The 14,292-nt window shown below is 28.4% G+C and overlaps 1 protein-coding gene across 6 annotated transcripts in view; it reads left to right on the top strand.

Annotated features, from left to right (window-relative positions):
• The window catches only part of LOC132942415 (glucose-6-phosphate exchanger SLC37A2), a 33,343-nt gene that overhangs the window by 11,273 nt on the left and 7,778 nt on the right, over window positions 1–14,292 (top strand). For 2 of the 6 annotated variants that reach the window (XM_061010785.1, XM_061010760.1), the window contains exons 1-8: window positions 4,523–4,680; window positions 5,755–6,430; window positions 10,327–10,496; window positions 10,660–10,738; window positions 11,027–11,162; window positions 11,239–11,320; window positions 11,398–11,618; window positions 13,085–13,177. In XM_061010785.1, the coding sequence (XP_060866768.1) occupies window positions 6,330–6,430; window positions 10,327–10,496; window positions 10,660–10,738; window positions 11,027–11,162; window positions 11,239–11,320; window positions 11,398–11,618; window positions 13,085–13,177 (882 nt within the window). In that variant the 5' untranslated portion in view covers window positions 4,523–4,680; window positions 5,755–6,329. Of the gene's footprint in view, window positions 1–4,522; window positions 4,681–5,754; window positions 6,431–10,326; window positions 10,497–10,659; window positions 10,739–11,026; window positions 11,163–11,238; window positions 11,321–11,397; window positions 11,619–13,084; window positions 13,178–14,292 lie in introns of those variants that run through there. The other 4 variants (XM_061010768.1, XM_061010775.1, XM_061010793.1 and 1 more) reach the window with 4 other exon arrangements.

The raw sequence follows: 14,292 nt of genomic DNA, 5'->3' as shown, positions 1-14,292 counted from the left end.
TTGCATATTCATAACTAGTTAAAATGAGACACTGTCAATGGGAATCCTTGTAGCGGGAGAGAGAGAGAGGTCCATGTGAGAACCAAGTGCAACGAGATTCTTATAGTATACAATTATTCAGTTTTAACGTAAAAAATCGACGAATCGTAACAATAAATATGGATATTGGTTTTGAGGGTAGAATTTGAAGAAACCCGGTCGTGGTGTATGGTCCATCGATATTGTTTATTGTTAATTTAAAAACAGAAGCTTTACTTGTATCATTTACCCATCCCTCGTTAGACGGCCGTTTTAATTTTAAAAATACGTAGGTTTATCGCACTAATATGACATAATATAATTATAATATTATAATATTATGATAATATTATTTGTTGAGTTGTACTGAATTTTGACTTTACGATGTGTTTCGGCGCCGAATATTGTGCCATGTCTATACAATATATGCTAACGACCTACGCTCCTGCCTTCCTATACCACATGTCACGTATATCTGCACTCCGTATGTATGGTTACTATGATGTATTATATTATAGTGGACGTCGTTGTGTATTTAGGAAAACATAAAGTCCGTGTAATACACAGCGTGTGTGTGTATTGCATATTATGGTGCGCGATAATAATTAATATTCGATAATAAAGTTTGTGCGAATACGGTGTAGGTACTGGGTATATATATTATGTATATAATATTATAGACAGAACGGTGGCGGTGGATGTCGAACAGACGAGGATCGACGAGGTATAACGGTTTGTTGAGAGTATGAGGGAGGGTGTGGAGGGAAACGAGGGCTGCTGACCGTCGAAGTGGTTGACGTTCAGGTTTGAAATATTATATATACGTTGACGGCGATAATGATTATGCAAAATAATAAGCCGCAGCGGCGGCATATTGTTCCGACACATTGGTTATAATATATTCCTACTGCAAACACAATATAAATTATAATAATATAATCATAGGTGTACGCACGGACATGGAATTTTTTAGGGATTGAAGAGTCTGATCTTATTTAATATATAATATCTAATATATATTTTTATGTGTATATACTATATATGTATATAGACATATAGTTATACAGTTATATATTAGTGATTGGATCAATTGGATCCCCGTGAACGGTAATCGTGTCTTTCTTAAGGCTGAAATGTATTGGATATATGCTTGTCGACTTGAACTACGCGTTTTAGATTCTGTTTTATATTGTATATGTGCAGCAAAGAGAGGTAAATATATTGATTAAAAATGATGTGCTATTATTAGTATTATTTTTTTGGTACAGTAGAAACTAAAAAGTCGCATTTATTGATTAGGAATTTATTATATTACGAATGGAACACAAATTGTAGTCGAAACGAGAATATTTTTAGTATTTCCTAGAATTGTTTTCAAAGACATCATGAAAAATATAAGAGAAAGAGAAAAGAAATATGAAGCATCCATTTTTTATGAATCTTGACTTTTTTTAGTAAACCGATATCTGGTAAAAATTGTTATTCAGACCCAAAGATTTATTAAATAATACCATGCTTTAAGCACCCGACCCGGTGGTCCACCCACTCAGCTATAGTAACAACACTTTTTAAATGATTGTATATGTGTCTATTGTTCTTGATCACTTGTCCCATTTTAAGAGTAATATATATGATTAACAATACAATTGGACCAATTGGTACATTGTTTATTAGTTAACAGTATTTCTTGGATTCGAGGTTATTCTGTACCTACCTACTATATAGCTCTCATAGTCCTGTTTAAGTAATGTATTCTGTATCCGCGTATGAACTAGGATTTGATATAAAACACCAGAAAACCTACTATAATAATCTCATTGACTGGGTAGGTATTTAGTAATCTAGCTTATATAAATATATACGCATATCATTTTCAATTCAACCGCCTGTCACAAAAATAAGACGATAAAGCACGATCATGAGATAAGTTGACATTATATAGCGATGCGATTTATCAATATATAATAAAATTAACCTTGTTCTAAGTACTGCACACACAATACATAACAAAGACGTGTATTACACACTTAGATTATTGTCATTTGTTACAGCAATATTAGTGGCAAATTAATTTGAATTGTTTTAAAAATTACTTGTCAGGTAGGTAGATGACTCCTCACTACTCAATTATGAAGAGTTATATAATATTAATAATATAATCCATGCATATCAATAAGGTAGAATAGATACTGAATATATTATAATATTATTTAATAATATATGTGTAGCAAAACAAGATAAGAAGAAAAATAATACGAAGGATTTCTACTTATTACAATGGTATAGTAAATATAAATATATTTAATTATTTGAAAAAAAAAAAACTATAAATAACAATTACGTATATTAAATGTAGGTCGTAGGTACCTAACTGTCCTAACTACTTATTAAAAAATTAATATTTCAAGTAAAACATGATAGTAGTGCTATATTATGTATTTATGTGATTTAGTATGATCAGTATAATATTATGAATTATAATGCAAAGATTTAAAATGATATGACAGGTACTTTGAATTAAAACGTGTAAAATGTGATACTATGATCATAACCGTATGAGATTCGGAAATTTAGTTAAAAAATAATAATGTGAAATGTAAAATATATAAATATAGGTAATATAAATATATAATATATGAATTTTATTAGAAAATATTTGGTATTAAATATTAATATAAATGGTAGATATAAACATTAATTATTTGGTATTCGTAAATCATTTATCGATAGACATACCTAATTTGCTACAATTTATTATTATATTGCAATACCTATTACACATATTATACTAACCTATAATACTCAATAAACTAATAGGTGCAACGGCTACAATATGTCTACATTATATTATTATTAAATATACATATATAATGTGTGTATTATGAATCTATGTGTGGGTACATGTGTATATGTATGGGTACCCACTACCCATACATATACACATGTATATACCCATTAAACATGTGTATTGTATATAATTTACTGTCGCTATCGTCTCAATAATACACGCTGTATACTGAAGCTTTAACGACGCTACCGCGACCGAGAGCGTTCATCATCCTGTATAATATAATATACCTACTACCATACTGGGTGATTATTTTAACAGTAAAAACTCATAATTTCGAAAATAATTTTATCAAATAATTTGAAGTCATTACATATAATACAAAATAATGTTTTTGAAATAAGTGATATTATTAATTGTAATTTTTTGAGTTTTTACTTTTTGAATGACAGCATATCGGTACATGTTTAATTTCTTGTTCTGAAGTAGAATATTTTTCTGAGAATTTCGTTGAAAATCGAAATTAAGTGGTTATTTGTTATAAGTTTGAGTGAGCAGTGTACCTAGTAAACCAACATTTTGCGGACTACTTACTTTTTTACCACACCATTCCACTTGTCTAAACTTTATATTTATAGTTCTAATTAACTAGGTATACGTTTAAAACTCGATTTTATACATTGAAATTCTCAGAAAAATATTCCGCTCCAATAACAAATAGATGTTGTCATTAAAAAAAGTAAAAACCTTCAACATTTTAATGATAAAAAGTAACTTTTTTTCAAAAATGTTATATATTATACTTATTATATTACTATATTCATATATATGTATACTTTTTAGATAGCGAGTATTTACTTTAAAATAATCACCCTGTATAATATAATATTATGCACGTGTGTACTTTTAAATTATATATATATACGCGGTCCATAGGTATCTATGTAATATCGTTGTACATACCAATCTACAGGGTGTTCATTACTCGTCTTGTCGGCGGTCATCCATAGCAATTGGCAGTGATTCATTTGATAATTTCCATACAACGTTACACCAATATAGGTAATATATTTGCATTCTCATCCACGGTAACATTGAACTGACAATCGTACGACGCTACGTAGTGATTATATTTTATACAAGGGGTTCTTTTAGGTACTACAATTTCCAATGGAATAGATACATAAGTATATAATACATAATATATTACATGGAGAAGGTACTCGAGTAGGTCAGTGGAGTATTAAAAGTATAAACATGTTCGGAGAGTCAGAAACTAAGAAATGATGTGAAATGGAAAAAAGAAATAATAAAACGTCTGACCTAACGTGATGAGTTGTAGCCATTATAGTCATGTAGGATTGGCGCAGGACATAATATTTACTTATACATAAGTAAAACGAAAAAATTGATTATTGCAAACATTTTGGTTTGACGATATTTTTTCAAGTTCGCTGAATATGTAACAGATGCACAATATCAATAGGTATATGCTAACATAAAAAAGTGACAAAGAGCGTTTGCTCAAACCTAGTCAAACCACACGCAGACAAAACGACCACCCTGTATGTGTTTTATTCTGCCGCCAGCGTTAAAGTGTGACTGTTCGAGCGGATTGCGCGCGCCCGTAGCGGCGTCGGTGCGCGCGCGATTTGAACGCGATCGCGCGGCGGTGGGCGGTTGCGCGGGGGGAAGCAGCGCGCTATAAGAGGGAAAAATAAGAAATTAAAAAGAAGCGACACGCGTTCCGTATCATTTTCCAATTGGCGCTCGTTCACCGCGGCCGTGCCGTCGATCCGACAACAGTTGCAGCAGCAGCAGCAGCAGCAGCAGCAGCCGCCGCCGCCGCCGCAGCCGCCGCCGCCGCATTAATCGTAATAACATTAATTATTATTATATTATTATTTATTATTATTTATTATTATTTATTATTATTTACCTGTCGGTTTTTTCTTCAATTTCCTACTTTTGCTGTTGGCCGCCGCGAAATCGAAAATATTTTAATATGTAGCCTTTTACAACGCACTTGCCTAAAAAGTATGATATAATGTATAGGTAATATTGTTTTTGTTTTATTATGACGGATAATAATTGATTAATATTAGGTACCCATAGTCGCGTAGTTATTTAAATTACGCGTTATATATTTAATAATTTTATCATCTGTGATTATAATTTATAATTAATTTGTAGTGCCATAATCGACATTATTAAAATGTTATATTATAGTATATTATTATCATTTAAACTTTTATTGCCACCATAGATTCGTGGCGCGTAAGAAACCTAGTATAATATTTATACACGTTTTTGAATCGTTCGCCATCGTCCAATTAATTATTGTACCTACTACCTGTACAATAATAATTCCTCTACATATTATTTTTAAAATAAAAAAAACATTCATTTTTCATATGTACCTACTAATACACCTATTATATAACAGGCAACTGCTAGAATAGCTAGATAATATAATATTATAGGTAGTCGTCTACTTAACACCACACGCGCCGTCACCGATACCTGCGCATATATCGTAATAATATACACGTATATTATTTGTTGTTTTTGTACGTTGTACCTTATATATCGTAATATCGTATACATATTATTAATTTTTAAATTTTTACACGGATGCATTTAATAATTATATAAATATATCATGATATAGCTGATTATATCACGCGTAACGCGCCCGGCGCACAGCGGTTGGATTAGCATGATCCGCCGCCGATATTGGCGCATACCTACCTACTAAATAATATTGTTAAATTAATTTTATATTTTAATAATGCCTGTCCTACCTGCCTGTACATGATATGTTTATATAATAGACACACTAATAGTATTTAATTATATTATTATCATTTGACATTTGCGAGCGCAGCGCCAAAAAGTTTGATTTTTTTGATTTATTTTTCCGGCCTTCCGCCCGTTCGCGCGTGCAGTCTACGGCCGCCACTATTACCACACGCCGCCGCCGCCGCCACAACCACTTCTACATCGCGGCCGGTACAACTGCCGTTGCCACAATCGCCGCTGACTACTGATACGGTCGCCGCTGATAACTCGTGGTTCTCACACGACGGCGATGATAGTATGACACAATAAACAGTCGTCGACCGGTTCGGCTCCGTTTCAGTTTTTTTTTTTTTTTTTTTTTCGTTTAAATTTTAGTTTTTTGTTTTTCGCGCTCCTCCCTTTCTTTTTCCCCCCCCCTCGTCGCCTTCGAGCTCAAGTCTATTATTCACCTACCTGCTCACCGACGCCGACAGCTTGTAGTTAGAAATAAATAGGTTATTTACTTTAACAAAAATAAACGCATTTTTCGACATGCAACCGCCGTCCACGTCCACGTCGTCCGCTCAATTCAGTTCCTACAGCAATGTTTTCCGTTTATTGTAGTCGGCACCCGAACGTTTCTCATTAGAGCCGAAAAGCCTTCGACTTTACGCGCCTCCACTCGGGCGTATTGAAACATCGCACGCGCATCACCAACACGACGAATCATCCGTCCGCCGTCATGTCGTCGCCAACCAACTCCGTCCCATATGGCGTACAGATTCTGCAAAAGATTTCCGACAAGTTTCCCGGCCTCACCCGGATCGTCGACCGTGACAATTTGTGAGTATACCAAAAATATCCTAATACAGACATCCCCTATAGCTGTTTGAGACAAGTAGATAATTACGATTGCGTTCCACTGGTAACAACATCGTCTATGTCTAAAAATATTATCCAACACATTTTAAAAACTAGAAACCCTATTATATTGTTTAAGTTGACACACCTCATACCATTGAATAAATATACTTACCTATTAGTATTGTATATTTAATCAATGCTCATACTATGCTCTTTAGTTGAATGTGATGAGAACTTGCATTGAACTAATGGTTTTTAGGAAGGTTTTTTTAATTAATATTGGAAAATTCTTATGGAACAGGTTAGGTATAAAATTGGTACCTTAAAGTGTTCGCTTATAAAATAATTATTTGTGTGTAGGTACCTATTTCATGGCACATAATTTTCATTCAACAATAATTATTACCTAGGTATTTAGGTAGTTATATTTTTAGGATTAGTAGGTTGCATTAACTTGCATTTAGCGTACAGGATTAATTTTACATTTAAGTTTAAAAGTGTTGGATTCTGGTATTTATTAAGAAGTAAAAATTAAGCAATTTATAGGTTGCATGACTGCTATATGACATACCGTAGGTTAAAAATAAAATCAAACTATTACAACCGTTAAAATAGTCATGTCTCGTTGAATACCTAGTGTGATTTTGATCATTTTTATTCTATTTGAAAGAGGAACATTTATTTAGGTGACACACTGACACAGGTGGACTCCAATTTTTAATTTATTTAATTATTTATAATGGCAGAAAATCACATTTCAAAATACTCTAAAAATTGTGATTACTTAAACCCTTATTACAACTTTTTAAAATCCGAATCCAATGCGACCAGTATAAAGTTGTCATATTTCAAATTAAAGTTTTATATTAATCGAAATCTGGCTATATCAAATGCTCAATCAAATGTTTATCCACCCACTGTTTTTTCTACAAGGCATGTTTTTGTATTAAAAATACATTGACTCCAACACCCTTAAAAAAAAAGTATGTGTCATCTACATCTAGGTACCTATATTTAATTTATTAAAAATAAATATATATATATAGGTACCTATTAGTACTTTCTTTTGAGCTAGAATAAAATTTAACACTTTACCTATAATATTTTCTGATTATCTACAGACTTAAATACAACTAAATTGTGTTTGAATTGTGTAGGTTAACTTTTATTAATTATATTAGTATCTATATTATTTGCGAGATTATTTGTTATACCTGCCTGCCTGCCTGCCTAGATAAGTATTTATCTGAGTCTTTATTAAGAAAAAATAAACACATTATTATTTACTGGTATAAACAGTTGATAAGTACCTGCTACCTATGATATCTAACCTTGTAGATCATTAATTCTACTGGAATGACCTGACACTACTTAACTTAATAAATGTTTTTATTTTACCTTGTTATCACGAGACCAATTTAATATAAAAAATATTTTACCTAATGAACTTATTAAAATATGTTTTTATGATTTATATAGGTACATAAAATAGGTAAACCTACAATTAGTCAAATAATTGTTATAAAATCAAAAGTTTAAAAATATATTTAGCTGCCTACTGTATACAATATTATAGTAATTGTATTATTTTTCTAACTAGGTAAGTGTTAACCACTAGTTCGGTAAATTAAACTCTATATTCCTATATCTAATACATAACATATTTTGTTAATTACATTCAATAAACCGTTAAAGAAATTATCAGTCATTTAATACATAGGATTTAGTTAGGTCCGGAATACTAAGTCCCTATTAGTTTTCAAAATAGTGCTTTAATGAATATGTATTAAAGTTTTAAATTCTCCATCATAAATAGGTACTCTTTTGGGCTTCACTTTTTAATGTAAATATGGGTCATACATTTGGAGAAAGTCAAAGATAAAGATTATGACCTCTGTGTATCACCCTGACTGTATAAATTCAATAACATATTATTTTTCTACATAAAAAATAAATTTCTGGTTTTTTATCATATTAACTATTATTAGAATTAAAAACTTTGCTTTTGATTTCATAAATATTCAATCATTAATTATATAATATTTTATGCAGATGATTCTTAAATAGTTGCATGCTTGTATAGTATTTATATTATCCAACGTTTAGTTATATTTTATGAATACCCAAATATATAAAATATATATCATTAAATCAATAGGATTTCAACGAAAAAATTTTCCTGTCTTTTAATTATCATTAAGTTAATTTGACATTTGTATTATACATTAGTTAAACAATTGCCTTATTTAATTTCTATACTATTTTAATTACATATTAATTATTTTGATAAGATATTGAGTTATGTTTGTATAATATAAAAGCAACAATATTGTTTTTGTAATTAATTAGGTAGTTTGTTTAGATTAAATTCTAGAGATTTACTACATTTGCGGAAATCAAAGGGAGTCTTGAGGGGGCTCGGCCCCCCCAAGAGTCCGTCAAGCTCTCTCCTTTATTAGTTTTGTAGGATCGAAGCCCCCGACTCACATTGATGTTAATAATGTTAGCACCCTCCCTGAAATTTTAATGGATTTCCTCCTATGGAATTTATAGTATTATCATTTTAATTTACTTAATAAAACTTGCATCTCTACTTGCATTTATATTATATTTTTATATTAATATGTGATGAATTAATATCTATTATATTAAAATACAAAATGTATTAAGTAGAATACATCTAAAAAAAAAAATTATAAACTAGTGTAGATATTAAGCGTTACCTATAATATTTATTTAAGATTCTGTTTAAGGTAAGATGAAGTAAAAAATATTTTGTAATGTTTCAATATCAAACAAAATTTAATTTGTAGTAAATAGTTTTTTTGGTGAATTATTAAACATTAATATTTATAGTGATCATATGAATAATAAATAATTATATTAGGTATACCTACCATATGAAATTACTAAAATGTATCCTGATACTATTATTTTAAAACGATGCGTTTATTCATTTGTTTATCAGTTAATTTTTTAATTCTGTGTTCAAAGATACTGTATTCAAACATAATATTAAAGGATTATTTTTGTACTGTTATGTATTTAAATATTTGTATAGGTATTTTGTAATCATTATAATTTCTTTGATGATGAATAATTTAAGTGCTATTGTCAACAAAATAAAATATTTAGCGACCTTAACTTGAATAGAGTTTAGTTTCAACTTGTATTATTTGCATTCTAGAAATGTTTTTAAACTTAAATAGGTAGGTGCTAATCTTTAATTCTTAAAAAATATTTTTTTTTTTATTTATACTTCTTTATGATACTGCTTAAAACATTTAATTTAATTTCTACTTATTATTTATCCGTACCTTGTTAATTAAGTACCTTGGTTATAAACAATTTGCAAATCAAGATATAGATCGTTAATGTTATTTCCTAAAGGCTAAAATAAGCAGCAATCACTTACAACAGTATTATTATAATTTATGTGTGGGTTTAATATTGTGTTTGTTATAAGTGATCAGTGATAACCAACAAATATATTGAGCAATGTATTGCAATGTTAAAAGTGGATTGATTGTTTTAGTTTTAAAAAGATTAAGTAATTTGAATTGGCTCTAATAATTTTAGATATTTTTAAAGTATAAAAAGTAAGTACTCTAAATAATAAAAATATGAATAATTAGATGTAAAATCTTAATTTGTTCTACGTTCTTCAGAATTCAGAATGACATAATATTGTTGCTGTTAATATTATATTTGTGTTGGAATATTTTTTCATCTGATAGTTTTAGTTCCGGTTAGGTTACCTAATTAATATTTGAATAATATTTTTTATAATTTATCTTCTATCATAAAATTATAAATTATGCTTAATTTATATATATGAACTATCTAATTATTTTATCTGTTTTATTTGGTTTTAGGTACAAATATAGTGTTCTCGTTTTGACATTCATCACATATGCAGCCTATCATGCATCTCGAAAACCCATTAGTGTTGTTAAAATTGTGTTGTATCAAAACTGTTCTGAAGTTACTACCCCTGCTCCTATTAACAATACAGATCCTGATTGGTGTAACTGGGCACCATTTAGTAAGTTACATTAATTGATGGTACCTTATCTGGAATTATCAAATTTTGAATTATGTTCAGCATAAATAAAATAGTAAACAATAAAAATAAGGTTTTTAATACATGTGTATTAGGTAGTTTATCTCACTGTTGTTGTTTTCTTCACTCATTGAAATATTTACAGATGCTGAACACCACAACGCTTTGTTTGGAACATTGGATTCGGCATTCCTTTTTTCCTATGGGATAGCAATGTTTTTTAGGTAAATTTAAAACTAAATTAATATTATAATTAGTTTAAATATCGGCTATAATCAATGTAACCAAGTTTTATAGTGTTAAATAAAATATATAGAAAAAATGTATCTATTATTATTATTAACTGTTATTTTGTTTTAAAAAATAAATACATTTTAATTAAGAACTAATTGATATAGTTAGATGATCTCTTATTTTATTAGTTTCATAATACTTAATTGTAAAATAATATTGTAATAGTTGTATAATGATGTAGGTACATATATCTAAGTATAATAATGATTTTATTTTAGTGGTTTAATTGCGGAACGTGTCAACATAAGAATTTTCCTAACAATTGGAATGCTTTTATCTGGTACGGCTTGCTCAATGTTTGGATTAGCTCATTATTACAATATACATTCCATGTGGTATTTTATTGGAGTTCAGGTATTTTACTTAAATAATTTTAGTTAAATTAGATATAAATATTTATATTATAATGTACTATATGTTAAACATTTAGATATTTGGTGGTATTTGTCAAACTACTGGATGGCCGGGTGTTGTAACTGCAATGGGCAATTGGTTTGGAAAAGGAAACCGAGGTTAACTTAAAAATAAACACTAATTATTATAAATTGTTATTGTTGTTAAATTTATATCAATGTCTATGGTGTTTTAGGGTTTATATTTGGTATTTGGAACTCTCACACATCAATTGGAAATATCATTGGTACTTTACTTGCCAGTTTGTATGTTGAATCCAATTGGGGATTATCATTTATTGTTCCTGGAATATTTATTATTTCATCTGGAATTCTAAATTATTTGTTTCTTGTGGTCCATCCATCTGATATAAATATTGATTCTCACTTGAATGAAAAAGTCCAGAATGGTCACAAGGTAAGATGTTTGTTTTATAGTTTGTTTATTTATAAAATATTTACTATGTTATTTTTATCCTTATAATCTAGATATCCTAGATAAATTTTTATAACATTATTAGATAATATATTATAACATTAAATTCATTTTATGACGTGAAGTCTATTGAAAATTCTGCACCAACGAGTTTAAATGTATTTTAAACAGTAATTATTACTTGACTTAAACTAAAACAATTGTCCCTGTAAAATGTATATAAAAGTATATTAATATTTATTAAATTACATTTAACTTACTAAATTAGTAATTTAATATAATATTTTTTTATTGTAATATGGTCATTAAGAAATGTGTTAGCTTAGGCTTAAGTAATTTTGTTGTGCTTATGTTTGGGTTGAAAAAACGTAAAGATCTTTGTTTATATATTTTGTATATAATATGTGTTAATAACTAAAAGACAATAACTTTTTAAACTTTATTAGAGTGTATCTTTTGCTTTTTAAAATTACAATTAAGTGTGAAAATTGGTTAGCTCTTTAAAATGTTATTTATATGTTACTAATTATTTATTGAGATTGTTATAATAAATTCTTAACTCAATAATAGTAAAATATAGAATTAAAGGTAAAAAAAAACATCTTTTAGTAAAATGTATGTTTAAAATAATATTATTAACTCAATATTCTCTAAGTAAAAAATACAATTATTGCCCATTAATACTTAACTCTACAGTACGCATCACGAAAACGTGCGGATGACCGCCGCGCGCCCAGTGGCAATTTCTCGTTGGTGGTGGCCAAACTGTTTCGCGCCAAATATAAAATTTAAAACTCGTATTTTTATATTAATAAATTATGTGTATGTATTTAATGATATTAAAGTCAACAAAAGACAGGGACATTTTTAAAGGTGCAGGTTAGTTGTTTTTTTCAAAACGTATAGTACCCGTCGCGCCAGTGGCGCGCACCTGTGATGGATCAAATATTGAGGCCCACTGGTTTACTGAAAAACCGACACACGGCGCGCTGCGGTCATCCGCACGTTTTCGTGATGCGTACTGTAAAATAATAATGCTGTGTGAAAATTGTGGATTTAATAAATTTTGTGGTCCATGCATTCAAAAAGAAATTATTACTGACATTTTCATCACAAGATGTATTGTTAGAGATTCTAATAATTTTATTTATTGTATTTAAAACATATAACCTTAGTTAAGTATGTTGATTTTGTGAATACATAACACGGACAGTATTATGTCACAACAATAGCATTGGTACTAATTTTAAAATGGCTCGATTCCCTTATGTAATGTAAATATTATCATAATCACAATTTGTTTCTTTTTAAAAAAGAATGTTTATTATGATAATAATTACAATTCATAAAAACCATATTTAACATTTTTTTAAACTTAATTCTTATAATTCTGTCATTTCTTAATGCTTTATGTGGGCTTTGTTTTTGTCTTATTACAACATGGTTAGGCCTTAGAGAGGAATGGAATACGAAGACAATCACCTCATCGTGACTATAACGTACCAGAAGAAAATGAAATTTTGAAGGGCAGTTCAGAAGAGGTATGTTAGTGTATTGCTTTAATTTTGGGTTTGTGCTATGAATATAAATAAGGTTCCTTCCTTTGTTATAATTTTTTTTTCACATAATTTAAATGCATGATGCATTCATTTATAAATCTTTTATACAATGTGTATAAAAGCTAAGTTATTAATTGCCTAACACTGCTTTAAAGGAACTCATTGTTAACTCTCATTATTATTATTATTATTATTATTATTATTATTATTATGTATAAAAAATAATTATTAACATTGTTTGTTTTTTATAATGTTTAATCAATTAAAGATAATTTCTTTTTTACTTTTAAATTAAAAGAATAAAAAACCTGTTGTTAAAACCAATTTTATATTTAAAAGCTATACAATGGTTAATTTTTGGTTATTTAATAGAGTAATATTATAGTTTGATTTAAATTTCTGCCTACTGATGGGGAATAAAATAGATTTATGTAATTTGAATTTTAAACTATAGCAGATAAGCCTTTTTTTTTTAACTTCAAAATTTTTTTTATTTTTAATGATATTAAGTTAAATTTTAGTATGAAACAATTGATTCATGTTAAGTAACTACACAATTTAAAATAAAACGAGTTTACCATCTACTGTAAAATATATGAACTATACATTTAAATTTACTTAATTAATTTGAGTAATTCTATTTATTTTTGAAATAAAATATGAATATCTACTAAATAAATTTTAATATAAATAAAAAACTACAATTTATTTTAATTAAATATTAGTTTTTTAGTTGTAATATTAATTTTTTTTTCAAACTTAATTTTTTTCTTTTAGTTCAAGATTAACTTTCAAACTTAATAAGCAAGTAACAAATTAATTAATGTGTTAGGGCTTATGATTTTATGGTATAGTTTAAAATGTATGTTATAATATTTTATTTTTCACTGAACATTACTTCTTTTGGCAATATATTATGGATTTTTTTTGTCTGATATGAATCAAGTCATTAAAAACATTAATAACTTTTACTGTTCTTAAAATATATTTTTTCATTAATTATAAAATTATATTATTGTGAAACAAGTTTATTTAAAACATAAATGATTGTTTATTAAAGACATTTTTAAATTTTGACACAATCATCAATATCCTAA

This window comes from Metopolophium dirhodum, chromosome 1 (assembly GCF_019925205.1).
Source record: "Metopolophium dirhodum isolate CAU chromosome 1, ASM1992520v1, whole genome shotgun sequence".
Taxonomy (NCBI): Eukaryota; Metazoa; Arthropoda; class Insecta; order Hemiptera; family Aphididae; genus Metopolophium; species Metopolophium dirhodum.
The sequence above is the reverse complement of the archived record's forward strand: the minus strand, read 5'-3'. Positions and strand labels throughout refer to the sequence as shown.